General features: G+C 41.3%; 1 protein-coding gene across 1 annotated transcript in view; it reads left to right on the forward strand.

Annotated features, from left to right (window-relative positions):
• zcchc7 (zinc finger CCHC-type containing 7) overlaps window positions 1-18,395 on the forward strand; it is a gene marked incomplete in the record, with an annotated part of 60,086 nt that overhangs the window by 36,463 nt on the left and 5,228 nt on the right. The window contains 3 exon segments of the mRNA XM_022758505.1: window positions 3,837-3,974; window positions 4,083-4,253; window positions 7,162-7,197. Of these exon segments, the coding sequence (XP_022614226.1) occupies window positions 3,837-3,974; window positions 4,083-4,253; window positions 7,162-7,197 (345 nt within the window).

The raw sequence follows: 18,395 nt of genomic DNA on the forward strand, positions 1-18,395 counted from the left end.
CTCTCTCTCTCTCTCCTTCTCTCTCTTTCTCTCTCTCTCTCGCTCTCTCTCTCGAGTCCGTTCAGCTGCTCAGTGAAGCCGCTGCCATCTGCTTATTCAGCTCCAGACTCCTTCAGATCTGTTGGGCCACGATGGAGTGAGTGGCTCTGATGGTTTGGTTTTGAACAGGGCCTCAAAGTTGATTAGCATATTTTCACCCAGTGTACAGACAACAGTCCCCCACCCACCCTCTCCTCTTTTCCTCCTCCATCCTCTCCCCCACCACCAGCTCCCCCCCCAACACCCACCCATGTGTTTGATTCCTCGGCCGTGACAAAGAGCTTCACCCTTTATCCGTGTGTGTGTTGGTAAGATGGGGGGCCCTTAGATTAAGGGAAAGCTTCCTGCTCTTTATTTGGGGAGTCCCCCCGGGAGACGCTTTGGGAATGACTTTCGTTGAGTCACTAACGCTTACTCACACACACACACACACACACACACACACACACACACACACACACCTCTTTCACCCCTGTCTTTTTTTTTCCAAGCTGCCCATTGACTGGGTGCTGGTTGTTGTCTAACACCAACTACGCATGCACACACACACACACATACACACAGACACACACACGTCATACTGAGGCCCCCCAGTCTGTTCACAGTTCTTCGTTCACTCTTTACAAAACAAAACTAACCAAGACTAACAACACCAGAATAACTCTTACTCTAGCGTGACAGTGAGAAACAACACACATGCATATACAAGGCCTGTCTGTGTTGCACTGATCCCTTGCTGACACCACACAGTAAATTTAAAAGCATCAGTGAGGTGTGAGCACTGACAGAAACATATGGGAAAGTATCCTATTGAAAATAATGACATGAAACTCTCTAAACAAGTACAAGCCATAAGTGGATCACAACAATAATCACTTATTCAACCATCTTTTGTAGTTGTACTCTAGTTTCTAATACATTTAAATATCAGGTATATGTATTTTAAATGAATAATTTATTTATGGCATGAAGATTTGCATTTGCTCTGTTTTGGAAGCTTATCAAGATAAACTTAAACTAGCCGAGCCATTCGAACAGCTGCAGCAGATCACTCTCAAAAACATCGAATTACAACTATTTAGAAGACGTATCACTAGTTTATGCTGTCTCGCTCTTTTCAAAGGGTTAGCCAAAGGGTTATTTAACTGAAGAAGAGCTCCAACAATAAGTTGATTGTTGATTAACTTTTGATGACAGATTAATCGTTTGACTCAATTTTCAAAAATGCCAAACATTAGCTTTTGTACCAGCTCAGATGTGAGGATTTCCTGCGTTTCTCCATCTTTATATCAGATTCAGTAGATTGAATATCTTTGGCTTTTCGTCTGTAGGTCAGCTAAAACAACACATGTTAAGATGTCATCCCGGATCCTGGATTGTGATGGGCATTTTTTTTTTTTTGTTGTTGTTATTTTATGACTAATCAAGAAAGCAGTCTTCAGATTAATTGGTAATAAAAATAATTGTTAGATGCAGTCATGAACTGAAGCAAACTAACTAAATGCTTTTATTTTTTAATGATTTGCCCTTGTTGTCTCTCTTAAATGCAAAAGACAATTGCACTTCGTCTGTTTTCTGTGAATTTCTTTAAAAACTGCTTGTAGCTGTTTGATTTCAGGTTAGATACTACACATTCTTAGTCACCATTCATTAATTTGCACTTGAATTTTTGAAGAAGTAGTGAACTACTGACTTTGTCACCACCCAGTCATTTTGAGAGCCAGGAGAAATCGTGACTTGACTCTTGAAGAAAAAAAACTGCCTTCAACTAAAATTTGAATTATGACTCAAATAGTCACAGCTTGAATGGATCAACTTCAAAATGAGTGCCACATGATAGCATCATAACGTAAAATCTTGGTGAATTGATTTCCATCTTGGACAGTGAGTAGATACTGATATAACAATCTAAAATCTTTAGTGCTCAGCATAAATTCTGGTGCGTGTATCTCCAACATATACATGCTTCAGGAACTGGATTTCATCTGAAAAAGTTAAATAAACAAGAGAGGACCCTCAATTGATATTAAAGGTAAAATTCGCCAAAATAGGAGTCACAAGCTTTGTCATACGACAGCGCCGCTGACTTCCTTGCATTTGTGTGTGTTTTTTGGAGGTGAAGGTCATGGCAGAAAGAAGCCCCATCCAAACAGCAGCCATTTTAATTTGTTTGACAGGGAAGAGAGGTGATAACCTCCCTCTGCAGCCGCCGCAGCCCCGCGGTGAGGGGGGGGGGGGTAGAAAACAAGGAGAGTGAGGGAGAGAGAGTGTAAGCGAAAGGAAAGGAAGGAGGGCTGAGCAGAATAGCGATAAGGGGCTGGATAGAGAGAGTCAGAAAAAGGAGGAGAGAGAGAGGTGCAAAGGAGAGTGTAATATTTGATTATGGCTCAAGGCTGTATGTTTGTCCAAAGGCTAAAGACTGTCAACCAGCTAATCGCGGGGGTCGATGCGTGGTTGTGTCTGTATGTGTTTGTGAAAGCATGTGAGCCTGTGTGGGTCATTGCTATCACCACATAATTTATGCTGAGTACATGTGTCCGTTTGTTTCTGTGCGTGTGCGTGTGTGTGTTTGTGTGTACGTTACGATTTCTGGATGTCAGTTACAGTTCTGTGGGCCTGCGGAGAATACAGTGGTCTCCCTCAGGGTGCTGTTAGTGCCACTCTCATACAGATGTGCTGGGCTGCCACTGTGTCAGTTTCAGTGTGTGTATGTGTGTGTCCTTCTCTTACAGGAAACTAAACTTACTCCTCAGGGTTTAGAGTTCTTAATAGGGCTGGATATCGTCAAGAATTTATCAAGTCTGGTTCTTATTGAATCTTGGTTTCATTTCTTGTCATGTTGTTAAAGTAAGAAAAAAAAATAGATTAAGGTTTTTTCTGCCATAAAGAGACATTTGTCATACTTAGCCACATGTTTGAGTGTAACTCTGGTCTCCATGAACTGATGCATGTGTATCCAGTATTAGAGAAGCGTAGTCCAAACTTTGGTTTATATACAGGTCCAATTTGGAAAAGGTTCTTGATACCGAACTCTAATCTTCTACTAATTTAAAATCTTCCAGTTTTGATAATTTTCTGAGTTATGTTTTCCCTGTGTTTTATACAGGTTGATAAGAATCCTTGAGCCTAAAGATTTTTGTTTTCAACAAAGCTGCATTTTGCCAAATATTAAATATCTAATAACATCATAATATTTCTTAATAGGACTACAATCAAAATTTAAAGATACTCAATATTGTACTTAAATAAATATATATATATATTATTATAACTATTGAAAATAAGAGCCAAGACTTTAGCGATAGCATTTGCAATGTTTTAAAATGCATTTTTTCTGTCCTGCCAGATGCTGAAGAAGAAGAAGAGAGCAGCTGGGTGGTTTCTGACAAAGACAGAGAGGTATGTGGCAATCAGCAGCTTTGTATTCTGACATTCAGCCTCTTCTGTCTTCTGAAGTCATTTTACAAAATAGTTTGTGCTTGTAATGTTTGTAATGTAAAAATGTAACATTTTTGTCTCAAAAATGTATATTGCAATTCTCAAGTTGTGTGGATCGCTAATGTCTGGTTAATTAGGAGCCAAAGTAATAATTAAAAAGTAATGTGTGATTTTTTTATTTTTTTATTTTTTTAAGAATATTTCGCTCATTATTGCATCGTCTTATCTCACAGAATGAACCCATTTTTGTCACTCGCAATGTGTTGTAAGATAATATTTATGGACTAAGATCCAGGTTAGTCCATTCAGCCTTACACCAACAACATGATGTCAATGATAAAATTCACCATCTGTTTCAGGCTCAGATATATAACAAAGACAAGGGTGCCAGGATAGTGGTCCCACGGGTGTCAAACAGATACTACACTGGCAAGAATGTCCAGTGTAGAAACTGCAACAAGACCGGACATCTCTCCAAGACCTGCCCCGAGCCCAAAGTCAGTTCCACTCAGTGCACGCTCACATGTGCACCTTATATACAATGAGCACAAGTATGTGCAACTACTAACCTATGTGTGTCTATGTATGTGTTTGTGCGTGTGCAGAAGTTGTTGCCCTGCTTCCTTTGCGGCACCCCAGGCCACGTGGTCAGTGAATGTCCCAATAAGCACTGCAACAACTGTGGCCTGCCCGGTCACCTGTTTGGGTCTTGCAGCGAGAGAGCGTACTGGCACAAACAGTGTCATCGCTGCAGCATGACGGGACACTTCTTTGACGTGAGTAGCCTACAGCATCCTGTTTTATTAGGTTGTAGTTCAAAAAAGAGAAGAAGGCTCTGCACATTTACAAAGAGCACCAAACTTCCCTTCATCACAGGAAATGCACTTCATTGCCAAAAGTATATTGACACATTTTTTTTTGGATACCTGAACGTTACACACATATTTGATTGTTGAACATCAAATTTTTGAAATCATGGTATCTAATATGCTGCTACAACATCACAGCATTATTGAGGTCACGGTCTGATGTGCGGCAGTATGGCCTGGCTTTGTCGGGTTCCCAATTCATCCCACAGGTGCTAAATGGGGTTGAGTTCAGGGCTCTGTGCAAGCCATCCTCATCAAACTCTGAAAACTATTTCTTTATAGGCCGTGGTTTGTGCACAGAAGCATTGTCATACCGAGACTGGAAAGGGTCTTTCAAAAATGTTTCCTTGAAGTTGGAAGCGCATTATTATATAAAATATCATTGTTTGCTGAAGCATTAAGATTTCCCTAAATTGGAACTGAGGGGCCAAGCTCAAACCATGTAGAACACCCTAATACCAGGTACACAGTGGTGTGTGTCCACATACTTTTGGCCATATAGTCCCTTTGACACAGGAGCACCAGGTACTGGGACTAACTAGAACACACACGGTATGTGATGAAGGTACACATGGGTTATGTAGTTAAACACATTGATTGAAACCTAGAAATCCAACTTATTATAGGACCTGCAGATAAATCAATACTAAAAGCAATTAGACAGTTAAATAATACAGATATGGAGACAAATATACAGTAATAAATAGAGGAGAATGAAGTATTGCAGGAATAAGAAAGCTCTGAATTCAATCATCTTCATGCTATTGGCTGAGCCACTGCAATCATAGAGAGTGTGTGTATGTGTGTGTGGGGGCTGCAGCCTGCAGTCAGAACAATTACTACCTAATGTAAACACGATGAAGCACCAAGCACATTTAAAACAAAAGTAAGCTCCCCCACTTTTTATTACCTTTCTACCCCCCTCACCCCCCCTACTTTCTCTCTCTCAGTAGTAATGAGTGACCAGGGGTCAGCACACGCTGCTGTTCACATTAATTGATACACTTCAGCAATTACAGCTTAGTTATGTCTCTGCCATGCTGCATATTCCAGGTGTGTGTGTGTGTGTGTGTGTGTGTGTGTGTGTGTGTGTGTGTGTGTGTGTGTGTGTGTGTGTGTGTGTGTGTGTGTGTGTGTGTGTGTGTGTTGGCACTGAAGGGTGAATCTAATGACCATCAATGACAATTATCCCACCGCAACGTTCATTACCTTGGCCATTTACACTAATGCCATAGAATGGAAAACGCTGTGTGTATGTAAGAGCCTGCCTCTGTCTCCCCCACCTCGCTCTCTCTTTCCCCTCTCTCTCTCTTTCATTTTCTCACCCTCTCTCTCTTGCTCTCTCTCCGTCAGTCATGTACTGTGCTCTGTGTAATGGATGAGTAACCAGGTGAACACCAGAGGGAGAGGGGAGACCAGGACACACAGCCCATTTTTTCTTTCTCTCTCTCTCTTTTTTTTTTCACTCTCACTTACTCTTTCTCACCTCTTCGTCCAGACCTTCATGCTCATCTCATTCTTCCCCTCTCTTTTGCATATTGTTTTCAGCAGTAAACAAAGGCTGCAAAGTTGTGTGGTATTGTAATTACCCTTTTCTTGGAACACATAACTTTTTTTTTTTTTTTTTTTTTCTTATGCTCACAAATTATACTGTATGTGTTAGTGTGTGTGTTTGAGAGAGAAAGAGAGTCAGGTCTCTGTCCCCTGGGCCTTTCTGTGTCTCTCATTAAAGACAGACGGTTGACGGAGCGCGAGTGTGTCGCTCGCCTCGCCTGTCGCCCTCGACAACAACACACTACCCCGGCGGTCTGGAGGGAGAGAGCAAACGGGAGGGAGCGGGTGTGGGTGGAGGGGGTTGTTGAAGAATAGAAAGCTAGATGAGAGGTGGAGGAAAGATACAGCTGTCGAAATCCATATTTGTCCATCTCTGTATTCAAATCTAAACAGGGCAGATTAAACCAGAAAAAGTGCCGACTGTTCTTTACAGGCTGCCTTAAAGGCCGAGATTTTAAAAAGAACTTTGGGCAAAAATAGTCAGGGAATTTGCATATCATGCAAATTTATATAGGAACTTTAGTGTATGCAAGAGAAAACTAAACACACAGCCTTCTTCACAGAACAGGCTTAAATCTTCATCTCCTTCTCTCTCTTATTCTGTCTCTCTCACTCAGTAGGTGTGTAAGTAGATAAATCTTGTTGCCTGCGGCGACTGCGGCATTTTCAATTTCCCAGTGGGAAGTGGTGGCGGTTGGGAAAGGATGTCGGAACGCTTAAGGAACAGCATGGCGAAGCCCCGGAGATAATGCTTTAGCCACACCGGGACAAAACGACTGACTGCCTTACTTACTGACTGTTTGAGTGACTGACTGCAGAGACGCGCGTGGCGGGGGAAACAGACTGTTAACTGAGAAATCACAGTGATAAAGGTTTAGTGAAAGAAATAAGAAGAGACTTGAAGAATCAGGCAGGAAAAACAAATGACACCATGGCCTGCTTTTCAGTTTACTGTCCTGTCTGTTAATCAGCATCTCTACCTGACTCACTTCTCATCTCTGTCCCTCTGTGATAAAAGTCCATTGTACCAGTGTTGCCTAAAGTTTCTTCCTCAATGTGTCTTTACTATCCCACTCCCAATAAAGAGGCACAACGACAAACTGCCAGTTGTCCTTTAGACATCTCCATTCCCCTCTCTTTAATCTCCTTAATTCTTTTAATGCACTGTGCATAAAAATGTGTGCGTGTGTGTGTGTGTACATGTGTGTCTGGGTTTCTTTTCCATACTGACTATATCAACTGTGTTTTCTTCTTTTCTCAGGCTTGTCCACAGATCTGGAGACAGTACCACATCACAGTGAGTATCTTTCCTCAAAACCAGCACTGTCAGCAAACTCCACGCCAGTGCTGTTCGCACTTTGACCTGAGCACTGCTTCACTTCTCTGTTTTCATCAGTGAGCTTTAGCAGAGCTTGATCAGTCCCTACACACAGATGAATGCTAGATGTGGATGTTTTACATTAACAGTGTGCTAATTAAAATTAGTTGTATTTTGGAAACAATGCCAAACTTAAAGTCAGACATATGCACTTGTCGAGGAGGAAGTGTTGGTGATAAGTTTCTTCCATACACTCAGTTCACTCTCTTCCTCGTGCTCTGATCATGACTGAACACTAATGATCAGAGCAGTTATTAGTGTAACTTCACAGTTGTGAGAGAAGCATAACAGGTGGAAGAGAAAATTCAAGTTGTCTATTAAAACATTATAGAGTAAATGTTATTGATGATGTTTCTTTTCTATAAAATTAACATTATGTCTTATTGAAGGTGTGTGTTTTCAAATCATTTTTACTAGATACTGATAGTTTTGAAACTTGATATGTAAATTTAGTATGAAGTAGGTTTGAGTAAGCACTAACGTGGGTGGAAATGTTAAATACGGAGCCACCAGTCCTTACAAGCAACCAGATCAGGAGACATTTTCTAAACAACATGGTGGACACACTGGCAAAATCTAAAGTATATCTTCATGCTAAAGTACATATATTCAGCATGGCACGGGAGCTAAAAAAATAAATAAATAAAAAGAAAAGGTGTTTGTGTTATGCATCACCACACCTCGGCTTTTATGTGAAAAATCCTAATACTATGTTTAAAAATAGTACTTGTTTTAAGTGTGTAGAATCTACTAACAGTTTGGACTCAACCTGTGTCAAATTTGGCTAAATCCCACAGGATGTAGGAGTTGTAGTAGAGTCCCAATTAAAAAGCAGAGAAATGTGAAGGAAGAAGGTGGTGGCAGTGGCGGGGGTGACTAAGCCTTGCAGCACGCTCAAAAAGGCCCACTTACAGCCCTTGACACTTCTTGAATCTTTTTCATGCAGAACGTTCCTCGTCGGGATAGAAATATTTTAAATCTTACGGTGCAAAATATGTCTTGACCAACAGTATGTCCAACAATATCAAGTTGTTAACTGAGCTACTCCGGAAAAGGGAGAGTTTTAATTATTCACAAGCATTTTATTTATAGAATATGATCCATTTATAAATAAAAAAATGCAAGTGCTGTTTGTGGAGGCTGTGCATTAGTGGGATTGGGCTGCACTTAAACAAAACTCTAACCTCTGATAACCTCAGGGCCCTCAGTGATGACCCTCACCTCACTCTTTCTTCATGCTTCATGTACCAGCTTCCACTGTCTTTACAGATAATTTATATTTTAGCATTTTGATGTTCTGGAAAAAAAAAGGTATTTTTCCATGTGCATTGTGAAAGTGAAGGTGTCATCCAATCACTCGGAATCAATAAGGCAGTTGTGATTGGTATTGACCTTGCCCTGTAGCAGATGAGTGAACCATGGCAGAAAAAAACATCTCAAAAGATTAAGGAAGTGCCAAGAGTGATGGGAACCTCATGTTCAACCTAAGTGCACATACGACATGGCTGTGTGTGTGTGTGTGTGTGTGTGTGTGTGTGTGTGTGTGTGTGTGTGTGTGTGGTGTGTGTGTGTGTGTGTGTGTGTGTGTGTGTAAACAATGTGTCAAAGAGTAGAAAACTGTGTGACAGTCACATGGGCCATATGTCAGCGGGGAGGCATTTGCTTATTTGTGTGTGTGTGTTAATCAGAAATCTGAAAAGATAACTAGTTTTCTTGGCTCCTTACTTGTGTGTGTGTGTATGATTGTGTGTGTGTGCATCTGAGCGAGGGGGTGATATAGACCTCAGCCTAAGAGAAAAGAGCAGCTTGTTTGTCAATTAAAAGACGTGATAAAGCATGAAATGGGCTGCCAACGCCACGCGGGACGAGGGAGTGAGAGAGAGGGAAGAAGAGTGTGTGTTTGCATATATCTTGGCGTGCACTTTTGTGTGTGTGTGTGTGTGTATTGGGGGAGGTCTGTCACTCTCCTCTATGGAGATTAATTAGCAGGGGCTGTCTAATGAAAAGGCAGCATCGTTAGCGCTAGGGTAGCACGGCGGGAGAGACAGAGGGAGGAGGAGGAAGGAGGAGGAGGAGGAGGGAGCGGGACGGAGAAGTTCCAGGGGAGACGCTGGCAGAGAGGATGGGAGTTGAGTTTAATTGTTGCTCATGTGTTGGCGGGGGACGCTATATGTTTCACTGTAGAGCTTCACTTTGAACCACAGACAAGAGGAGAAGACCCTGATGAAAGAACAGCTGAAAGATTCTTTGGTCGCTTCGTAGGATGATGAAACCTCCGTTTTTTTGTGTGTGTGTGTGTGTGTGTGTTTGAGTGTGTGACGATGTGCTTTAACGGGTGGAGGATTGTGACCCAGGTCTAATTGAAGTATTTAAGCCATTTAAGCACTGGGAACAGAAGGTCGTTACATATCCAAACTGGCATGGGGGTTAGGGGCCCACACAAACACAAACACACACTCGCACACAAACACACTTACACACATGCATACACAGGGCTCCTTCTGTTTAAGACAGCCTCATTTTATTCATGATGCTGTTTATGACCCTGAACTCCCCAATGTGAGAGTGTGTGTGTGTGTGTGTGTGTGTGTGTGTGTGTGTGTGTGTGCGCGTGCGCGCATGCTCCCGCTTTGGGAGATGTGACTCTGTCACCTTCCGCTGGGCTCAGCCAGGTGTGAAAAGGCATTCTGTCAGACCTCCCTGCTACTGGGTCCATTTATCCTTCGTTCGTGTGTGTGTGTGTGTGTGCTGGGTCCGTTTATCTTCTGTGAGTGTGTGTGTTGTCTGCCTGCACCTGGCCCTCAACTAACAAACTCCTCCAAACCACACAGTATAGACCACAAAGCCCTGGGGTATTTACTGAGAAAGTAAGATACTGACACACATGGACACGCACAAATACGCACACACACACACCTCTACAAATATATAGAGCAGTAAATGGAGTAAAAAGTGATCCACAACATTTTCATCTTGTCTGTGTCATGTGGGTTTGAAAACATTTTTACACAACAGTAATATTTACACCAAAAGGTTAGCTTCTCCCTCCACAGAGCAGATTTACTTCAACAACTCTTTCTCTTTCTCTTTCACTCACTCACTCACTCACCCACACACACACACACATACACACACACACACACACACACACACACACAGAGACAGACAGACAGACACCCTGGTTTTACTTCTTTCTTTTGCATACAGCTTCACAGTGTGGGGTTGCTCCTTTTCCTGCAGACCCCATCTGCTTACCTCCTTCCATCTTACTGTTTTCTAGCCTTTGTCACTAAATCCAGTACAAACAAAATATCATTGGAAAAATACTCATCTCATCGGTGTGATATTGAACGCATTCTAGCTGCTTTTGAGATAGCATAAATTTTTTTTTTGATGTGCACTTTTCTACCAGCCAGATTGTGTTTCTGTTTAGCTTTTCCTTAATTTCCCAGAATGCCTTTCAACAAGTTCAAAAAGAACAGGTGTGAACTTCTTAGTTTCAGTCGTAGGTGGGTGTGTGGTTGTGTTAGTTTCGTTATCAGGGCATGCCCATGATCACACCTGCACATTTCTTGTGACTGCATTGCATCACTCTCCTGCTGCTTTGAATCTCTGCTGAAGGTTGAGTGTGCAGACAGAGGCTTTTGCTCTTTAACTCTGAGTTAGTGAAAAGTCTGATGTTCACAGCTAATGGTTTTGTACGACTGAAAATTGCAAATGCCATTGGTACTGTGCTTGAGTGATTTCATGTCTGTGTTTAGCCAATCAGCAATAAGAATACAAAAATACAACACAAATACAAAAAAAATTGACCCAGAAAGACAGTGTGAACCTGCAGCTAATAATTGTTGATACATCTGTGTATCAGTATTTATTTTATTTATTTTAGATTAATCAATCATTTTGGCTGAAAACTCAGAGTAAAAAATGCATCACAATTCAACACAAGTTCTAAATGCCATGTTGGATTCAACTTGTTTGTGTCGATATAAGTGAAGATAAACAGTTATATTGATATTAAAAGAAAAAATGATTAATAAATTATCCAAAATCCTAATTTTTTGTCAATCGACAAAATGTACTTTCACTTTACCACACGATGAGTTTGAACTCAACAGTGTTGGTGGTTTCAAGAGAGATTTTGATGAAGGAAGAGAAGGCAAAATAACTATATTATTATCATTAACAGACAAGAAACAGATGAAGACGAAGAAAATGGAGAGGAAAAAGATGAGGTTTGAGGACAGAGAGAGGCGGACAGGGAGGTAAAGAGGAAGGTGTGGAGGGGTGATGGATGGATGGAGGATGAGCAGCAGAGGCCACAGAGCAGGTTTAGCAACCTGCTGTGTGTACACAAGCTGCATTAATGCATGTAAAGATCATGCATAAATGCGTGCATGCATGCAACACACACACACACACACACACACACACACAAGTCACAGTGACTTTTTCCTCCTGTTAGTGTTGTCAGAACCCTGCTGTCCTGCATTAAGACCAGAGCGCCACCCTCTGGCTGCTGCAGGAAGTGAAGACCTGCTCCCTTTGACAAATAAGGGTATTTCAAGTGAGAATTATCCTCCTTTTAATTTTTGAGACTCTGAATGTGGATCACATCCTAATCAAAGCATCCGTGTGCCCTTTCCGTATCGTTTCATGAGCAGTGTGTGATGTTTTGGAACGAGAAGGAGCCATGTGACATTAGGCTCAACATGACTCACCTTCATAGCAGAAATGTACTCTGTATGAAGAAGAGACAGAGGGGGAAGGTACAGAAAGCTAGAGAGAGAGAGAGAGAGAAAGGAGCAGGCGGAGTGTATTAAACAGAGACTGGAGAGAGTGAATCTGAGCGCAGAGCAGCTGATTGGTGCAGGTATATCAGTGTGTGAGCATTGATTGGCCTCTCTTTAGATAGTGGTGGTGACACCTGTACGTGTGTGTTTATTGATCGGTACAACTGCCCGTGGTGTGTGTGTGTGTGTGTGTGTGTGTGTGTGTGTGTGTGTGTGTGTGAGAGTGTGAGTGTGAGTGTGAGAGTGTGAGTGTGAGTGTGAGTGTGTGTGTGAATCGAGCGGATTTTCTCCTCACGGGGGTATCAGTGTGTGTGTATCGATCTTTTCTCCAGGGACAGGTGTGTGTGTGTGTGTGTGTGTGTGTGTGTCAGTGTCAGAGTCTCTTTGGGTTCCTGAAAGAAAACAGTCTGTGACCTTTTTGTTCGACACAGAAATGAAGTCATTTTAACACCTCTCCTTAAACTCCATTTGGTATCCCTCTTCCTCACCTGACTGCCTTTCTTTCCCCTTTCCATTTAGTATGTTGTACCTTTTTATACCTTTTTGTCTCACTGTCTTTCTCTAGGAGGTTCTTTGCTGTCTGCTCGATTCTCACATGCCTTTGTTAGCCCAAGGTTAGGACGTTTTGCCCCTTAAAATCCTCTTCTCAGGGGAAAAAAAAAAATTCATTTACATTTCTTTAGAAAAAAAAAAAAAATCTTTTGGCAAAGTAGGCCTCTTGAGTTTGTCCATGTCAAATTAAAGCATATTCTGCATAGTGTGCTTACAATAATCAAATATTTAGTGTGTGTAATTTAACATTCCTCTTTTCTTTTTCCTCCACTTTTGTTGGTTGAACTAAACAATGGTTCATAGATAATAATCGTTAAGTATCAAAGCTTAAATGAAGCGCTAAGAGTTTTTTGCAGTGTCACTGTCATGTGCAACTTTATCACACTCATCAGATGGTGTAACATTTACTGTCCTCGGGTAATGAAACTTGAAAATAAGTCTAAAAGGTTGGACACACTTATGCAAACCTTTGTTTTATATTATTCATTTTTACTTATTTCAGATTTCACTTTAAAGATACAGCACTTAGGACATATCACTGTTATGTTCAAGTTGTTTTAGTGAAATTGTTCTTTCTTGTGCTGTAGAGGTGGAATTTCAAGTATTTATGCATCCAATAGTGTAAATATCATTTCATGCATGGTGTCTGTAGTGTACTGTTGAAAATTGTCAGATTTTTAATTTTTTTTCAAAATCTTTCAAAATAATGTAGTTGTGTTTTATATTATTTATTTGAATCATAATCTCTACAAGTTAAGGTTAGAAAGTGGTTGATCTGTTTCTTAAATAATATTATTATTATTTTTGCTCCTGTACAGATGTTTAAGGAGTTCCGTATCTAACAACAGGAAACGATTTGTATATTCACAGACGTGATATTAGTCACGTATTCAGTGTAACTGTTAAATGTTCAGTTCTTTGTAAACACGACCTCTGTGAATGTATCTGGTACATTGTGTTCCATGTTCATTGTTTGCCTCACTTACTTATCATGGTTCATGGTCAATTGCCAGACAAGACAAGCTACTAATAAAGTAGCTTAAGGACATTTCTGTTGTCATACAAATTAGACAGAATTAGATGGAAGTGATTTTCTTTCAAACAGAAAACTGACTAGTGCATTTAGCTGAAGTTGAAGATGTTTTTCCTCCCCAGTACTCCCCAGTCAGGTCACTAAACACAAAGCATGGTGATTCTCTAGAACAGAAAAATGTTTTTCTCTCCACAGACTCATATCAGAGAGAATTAGTGTTTTTTTTTTTTTTACAACTGTTTTACTGTGTTAGTTCATTCTCATGACAGGATGTCTCTCCTCCTGCTTCAACCAGACTCACTTTAGCAGTTGGTATCAGCCTTGGGTGAAGTTCTTGTAGGACCTTTTCAGCATGTTGTGTTGAGTTGGAGCGACCTTCAGTGGTCAAAGAGAGAACTGCACTCTAATCCAGCAACCAGTGAAGAGAAGTCAGCCATAGTTGAATATGTGTACACATGTGTTGTCATTGCTTTGTGAGCTGCAGCAGTCTCACAAACAATACCTTTGTAGATTTAATGATGATCCCTCCAACCATTTTCAGAGTAACATTCATACAACATATGCCTGAGTCCTCGGCCCAGGTCTGGTCCATATACTTCCACATCTGGACTGATCCCAGCTGTTATCCTCCAATGATGGCTGACAGCCAGGAAGATTTTCTGTGTGTTCACTAGATATGGTCCAGTTGTGGAAGTAGCATCTGATAGTCATGCTGTTTGTGGGCCGGACTTGGGCCGAGGAACTGGGTGTATATTGAGCCAGAAGAAGCGCAACATGTGGCCCAAGTATTCGCCAGAATAATTTTGCTACCTGGGAGGAGTGTAGTTTATGTGGGTCAGGTTACAGATTAAAGTGGCTACAGCTTTAGATTCAAATTGCTAATTGTATAAATCCCATAATTAGGCATTTATATTGATAATATGCACGAATAGTGTGAACACCAACAACATAAAAAGACAAAACAAAATGGACAAAAACAAAGCTACAACTGAAAAAAGAACAAATTATCATTAAAGCAGTATGGGGTGACTAATAAATCTCTAAACACGAGTAATGTCTTATTTACATCTTCACCCATCAATCCTAACAGTTTAACCTCACAAAAATAATTTATATAATAATGATCCATGTCGACTTCGACTCTTCTGTTCTTTCTGCTGAACTTGAAATGACAGGTTTAAGCTTTGACCTTTATTCCACTTCTTGTTCTGTCCTTCCTTCTGTCTTGCCGACCTCTTTTTGTCATTCCTCTTACAGGAATGTGCTCAATTCAAACGGTCCTCTGTCAAAATCCCTTAAATCCACATCCATTCAGTGGGCTGTTTTTGCTGTCTCATCATTGTACAGTACAGACTCTCCAGTATTCTCACCTCTGCTGTGTCAAAAGGCTCTCAACTCTTTATTCTACCTCAGACTGAGACAGTAGCGGCAAAGGAAATGCTTTTCTTATGTCTTCAATCTAGTTTTATTACCAGCTAAAGGTCATCAGGGAAAAGAAAGTAAAGTCCATTTGGGTGGTACAGTTCATGGAAAAGAAGAACAGAGCAGAACATGGCAGTTAATGATAATTAACTGGTGTATTTGTACTCTCTCAGTCATACAGTCAGCTCGAAAACACTAAGTGTAGGTCCCATATGGGGAATCTGGCTTGAAATATGCACAAAAATAATACACAGAACAAAATAAAGAACAGAAAATACAATGAAAACAAATTACAAATAAGACTTCAAACAATTAGTTTCAATTATAGACAGTTACTTAGATAATCAATTAATTGTTTGCTCAGGTACCAGCTTCTTAAATATGATTATTTCTGCTTTTTTTCTGTTTTTATATCATTTTGGCGTTTTGGACTGGTGACTGGACAAAACAAGTAATTTGAAAATGTTACTCTTGGCTCTGGGAAATTGCAATGGATGTTGTTCACAATTTCCTGACATTTAATAAACCAACAAAAATAGTAAAAGTATTTCTGAAAAAAACAAAAAGAGGTAAAACAAATAAATAAAAACAGAAAAATCACCACAGATCCTCATTAAACCTTGTATATAGTTCCGTGTCTTCACTCAGGAGGACAGGGACGCCGCATTCAGGTGTTTATTCTTAGGTACAGGTGTCTTCACATACACTGCTGGATGTACATTCAGAACCATAGGAATGTACACACAAATATATACACACACACACATACACACAGGTGCAGTGTTATCAGAGGTCTTGCAGGCTTTGCAGGTCTTTGTGCCTTTCCGCTTAGCTGGATGGTGTCGATATTGGTGTGCGTGTGGGTGGATGTGTGGAAGTGTGTGTTTGTGTGTGATTGGTTGGCTGAGATGTAAAATCAGGGTTTAGCATCCTGACCAGGGCATAAGAGACTCAGTCCATCTGTATATAGTGCGTCTAAATCCCTGTCTCTAATGTCCACATGTGTTGGCTCTGTCTAATTGCTGGGAGTAAAGTAGGTAATATCTTTCCTTAAAAACATGGCCTCACTCCGGCCACACCAGAAAGGAGCCTCTGAACTCAGCAGTGAGTGCTAAGAATAGAAATTGAATAACTTAGACCTAGATTTGAATAGATTAGCTTGTATCCTCTGTTCCGCCTGCCACGGTGTGACCAGATTACCTCCACTCACTCCCCTAAAAGGGGGGGGGGGGTTCTCCAGAGGTGGCAACCCACCGCCTTTCACCCCTGCATCACATTATCATTACATTCCAGGAGCATTTTCTAGCTCTAAAGAGAAAATCAGGACTCCTACTGATTGTCTTCAGACTGATTGACTGACTGACAGGAGGAGATAGGAAGAGCCTCTGGGAATTGGACTGTGTGTGAGTGTGAGTCCTCACAGGGCGCGGGGTTAGGGCTTCGGTCTGAGTCTTTGTGAACTGGCAGACACAAAGGGGGCAGGAATCACATCTGGTTATTTGAAGGACCCCCCCCCACCCCCCCCACCCCCCCTTCCTCTGTAGCCTCCCTAACGGCACACATGCACACCTCCACCTTAAATGCTCTCCTAAGAACGATTGCTTTTCTTGTTCCTGTTCATGAGTGAAAGTAAACACTAATTAATTTCTTAACAATTTTGGAAATAGCACAGTTGTAATTCCCACATGAAAATAAGAGGATTAATAGTTAGGTCTCCTGCTCATTTTCCTATTCTGTTTGAGTGGACGTTCACCTTATAGCTATTTCATCTCTGTAATTCACGACTGTCTAATTAACCCTACATATTAACCTAATATGTACATACTGGCATGTTGCGCGCACACGCACCACAAGGGTCTGTTTGTTTTGGTATGAGCCCAGTAGTCTTGTGTTGTTTTGCGAGGCTGTTTCCTATGATAAAGCATGCAGAGTTGGTCCCCGGTGGGTCCAGTAACATATGCAAACCTCTCCCCTTTGCTGCAATAACATATGCAAAACAGCGCCGCTGGCCCCGGCCCCCACACTCCCACCACCCGTTACTGTTCAGTTCCCACCCCCTCTCTCTCACTCACACACACACACACACACACACACACACACACACACAGTTATCAAACACAATCCGAGAAGCAAACAAGCTTGTGTTTGTGTGTGTGTGTGTGTGTGTGTGTGTGTTCCTTCAGATTGTAGTCTGTAACAGTCTGAGCTTTGTGTTGGCCAAAGGATTATCACGGCTTTGCCACCAGCAGCTAAGGCAAGGAGCAGAGGAGAGCGGGGCTTAGAGAGACACAGTGTATGTGTTGGGACAACTGTGGGAAAACGTGTGTGTGTGTGTGTGTTTTTGAGAAAGAGAGAGAGAGAGTGCTCATGTGTCTGTGTGTATGCATGAGAGGCCACGGATGGCTGGTTGTCTGTGTCCACACAGCGAAGCCCTTAGGACCTTCTCAAACACCCTCCTACACACACATCCTAAATCGTCAGTCCTCTTCGCAGCTTCTGTCCTCTTTTTGTCTGTGAACAGCTTCAGAAGCTCTTCGTGTCATATCAGCAGGAAGTGGATCAGGTTCGGATCTCTCCTGCTGTCTTCGCACTCAGAAGACTCTTAGTTAAACACGGGCAGATGTTTTTAACGTAGCCCCCCTTGCTGTGAAGTGTCTGTCAAGCAAGTTTATGAATGAAAACGTAAGGGCCTCCAGGGCAATTTGGATGTACTATTTTTCATCAGGTTTAATAAGATTTGACTTCTGTCATGAACAGCATAGACTTACACTTATCCAAATGTTCACAAAACGATAAGTCTGCGGGTCACGCGGTGATTAATAGAGCATGAGCCAGAACGAATGTTGTTTTCAGAATTTTGTATGATTTGCCTCTTATTCTAGAGAATTACTGCAGATTCTTCAGCTTCAGGCCTCTGAAAAATAATTAGTTGATTTTAAGTAGAACTGCCAGTAGGCATTTGAAACGAGAGGTCGCAGGTAGACGATAATTTGTCAGGAGTCACAGCCACAGACCTACAATGTAAATTTTTTACCCTTTCATTTTAAAATTGTCACGTAATGAGTTTTCAGTCTGAAAAAACATCCACTGACATTCACATGGAAGCAGAGCCAGTCAGCAAGCTGCTCAGATGATGATGTGATTCGTTACCTTCGGAAGCCCCCTTATGGTGTCAACAGCTATTTATATCAAGTAAAGTAATGCATGACTTTGCGATGACAGAGCCGGTTTCTCTGATCAAAATTTAATCAGAAACTGATTTTGGTGGATGTTTTAGGAGATGTGTGACCTTTTCAGAACAGTTGCTGTGTTTATCC

This window comes from Seriola dumerili, unplaced genomic scaffold (genome assembly GCF_002260705.1).
Source record: "Seriola dumerili isolate Sdu_G_001 unplaced genomic scaffold, Sdu_1.0 BDQW01000301.1, whole genome shotgun sequence".
Taxonomy (NCBI): Eukaryota; Metazoa; Chordata; class Actinopteri; order Carangiformes; family Carangidae; genus Seriola; species Seriola dumerili.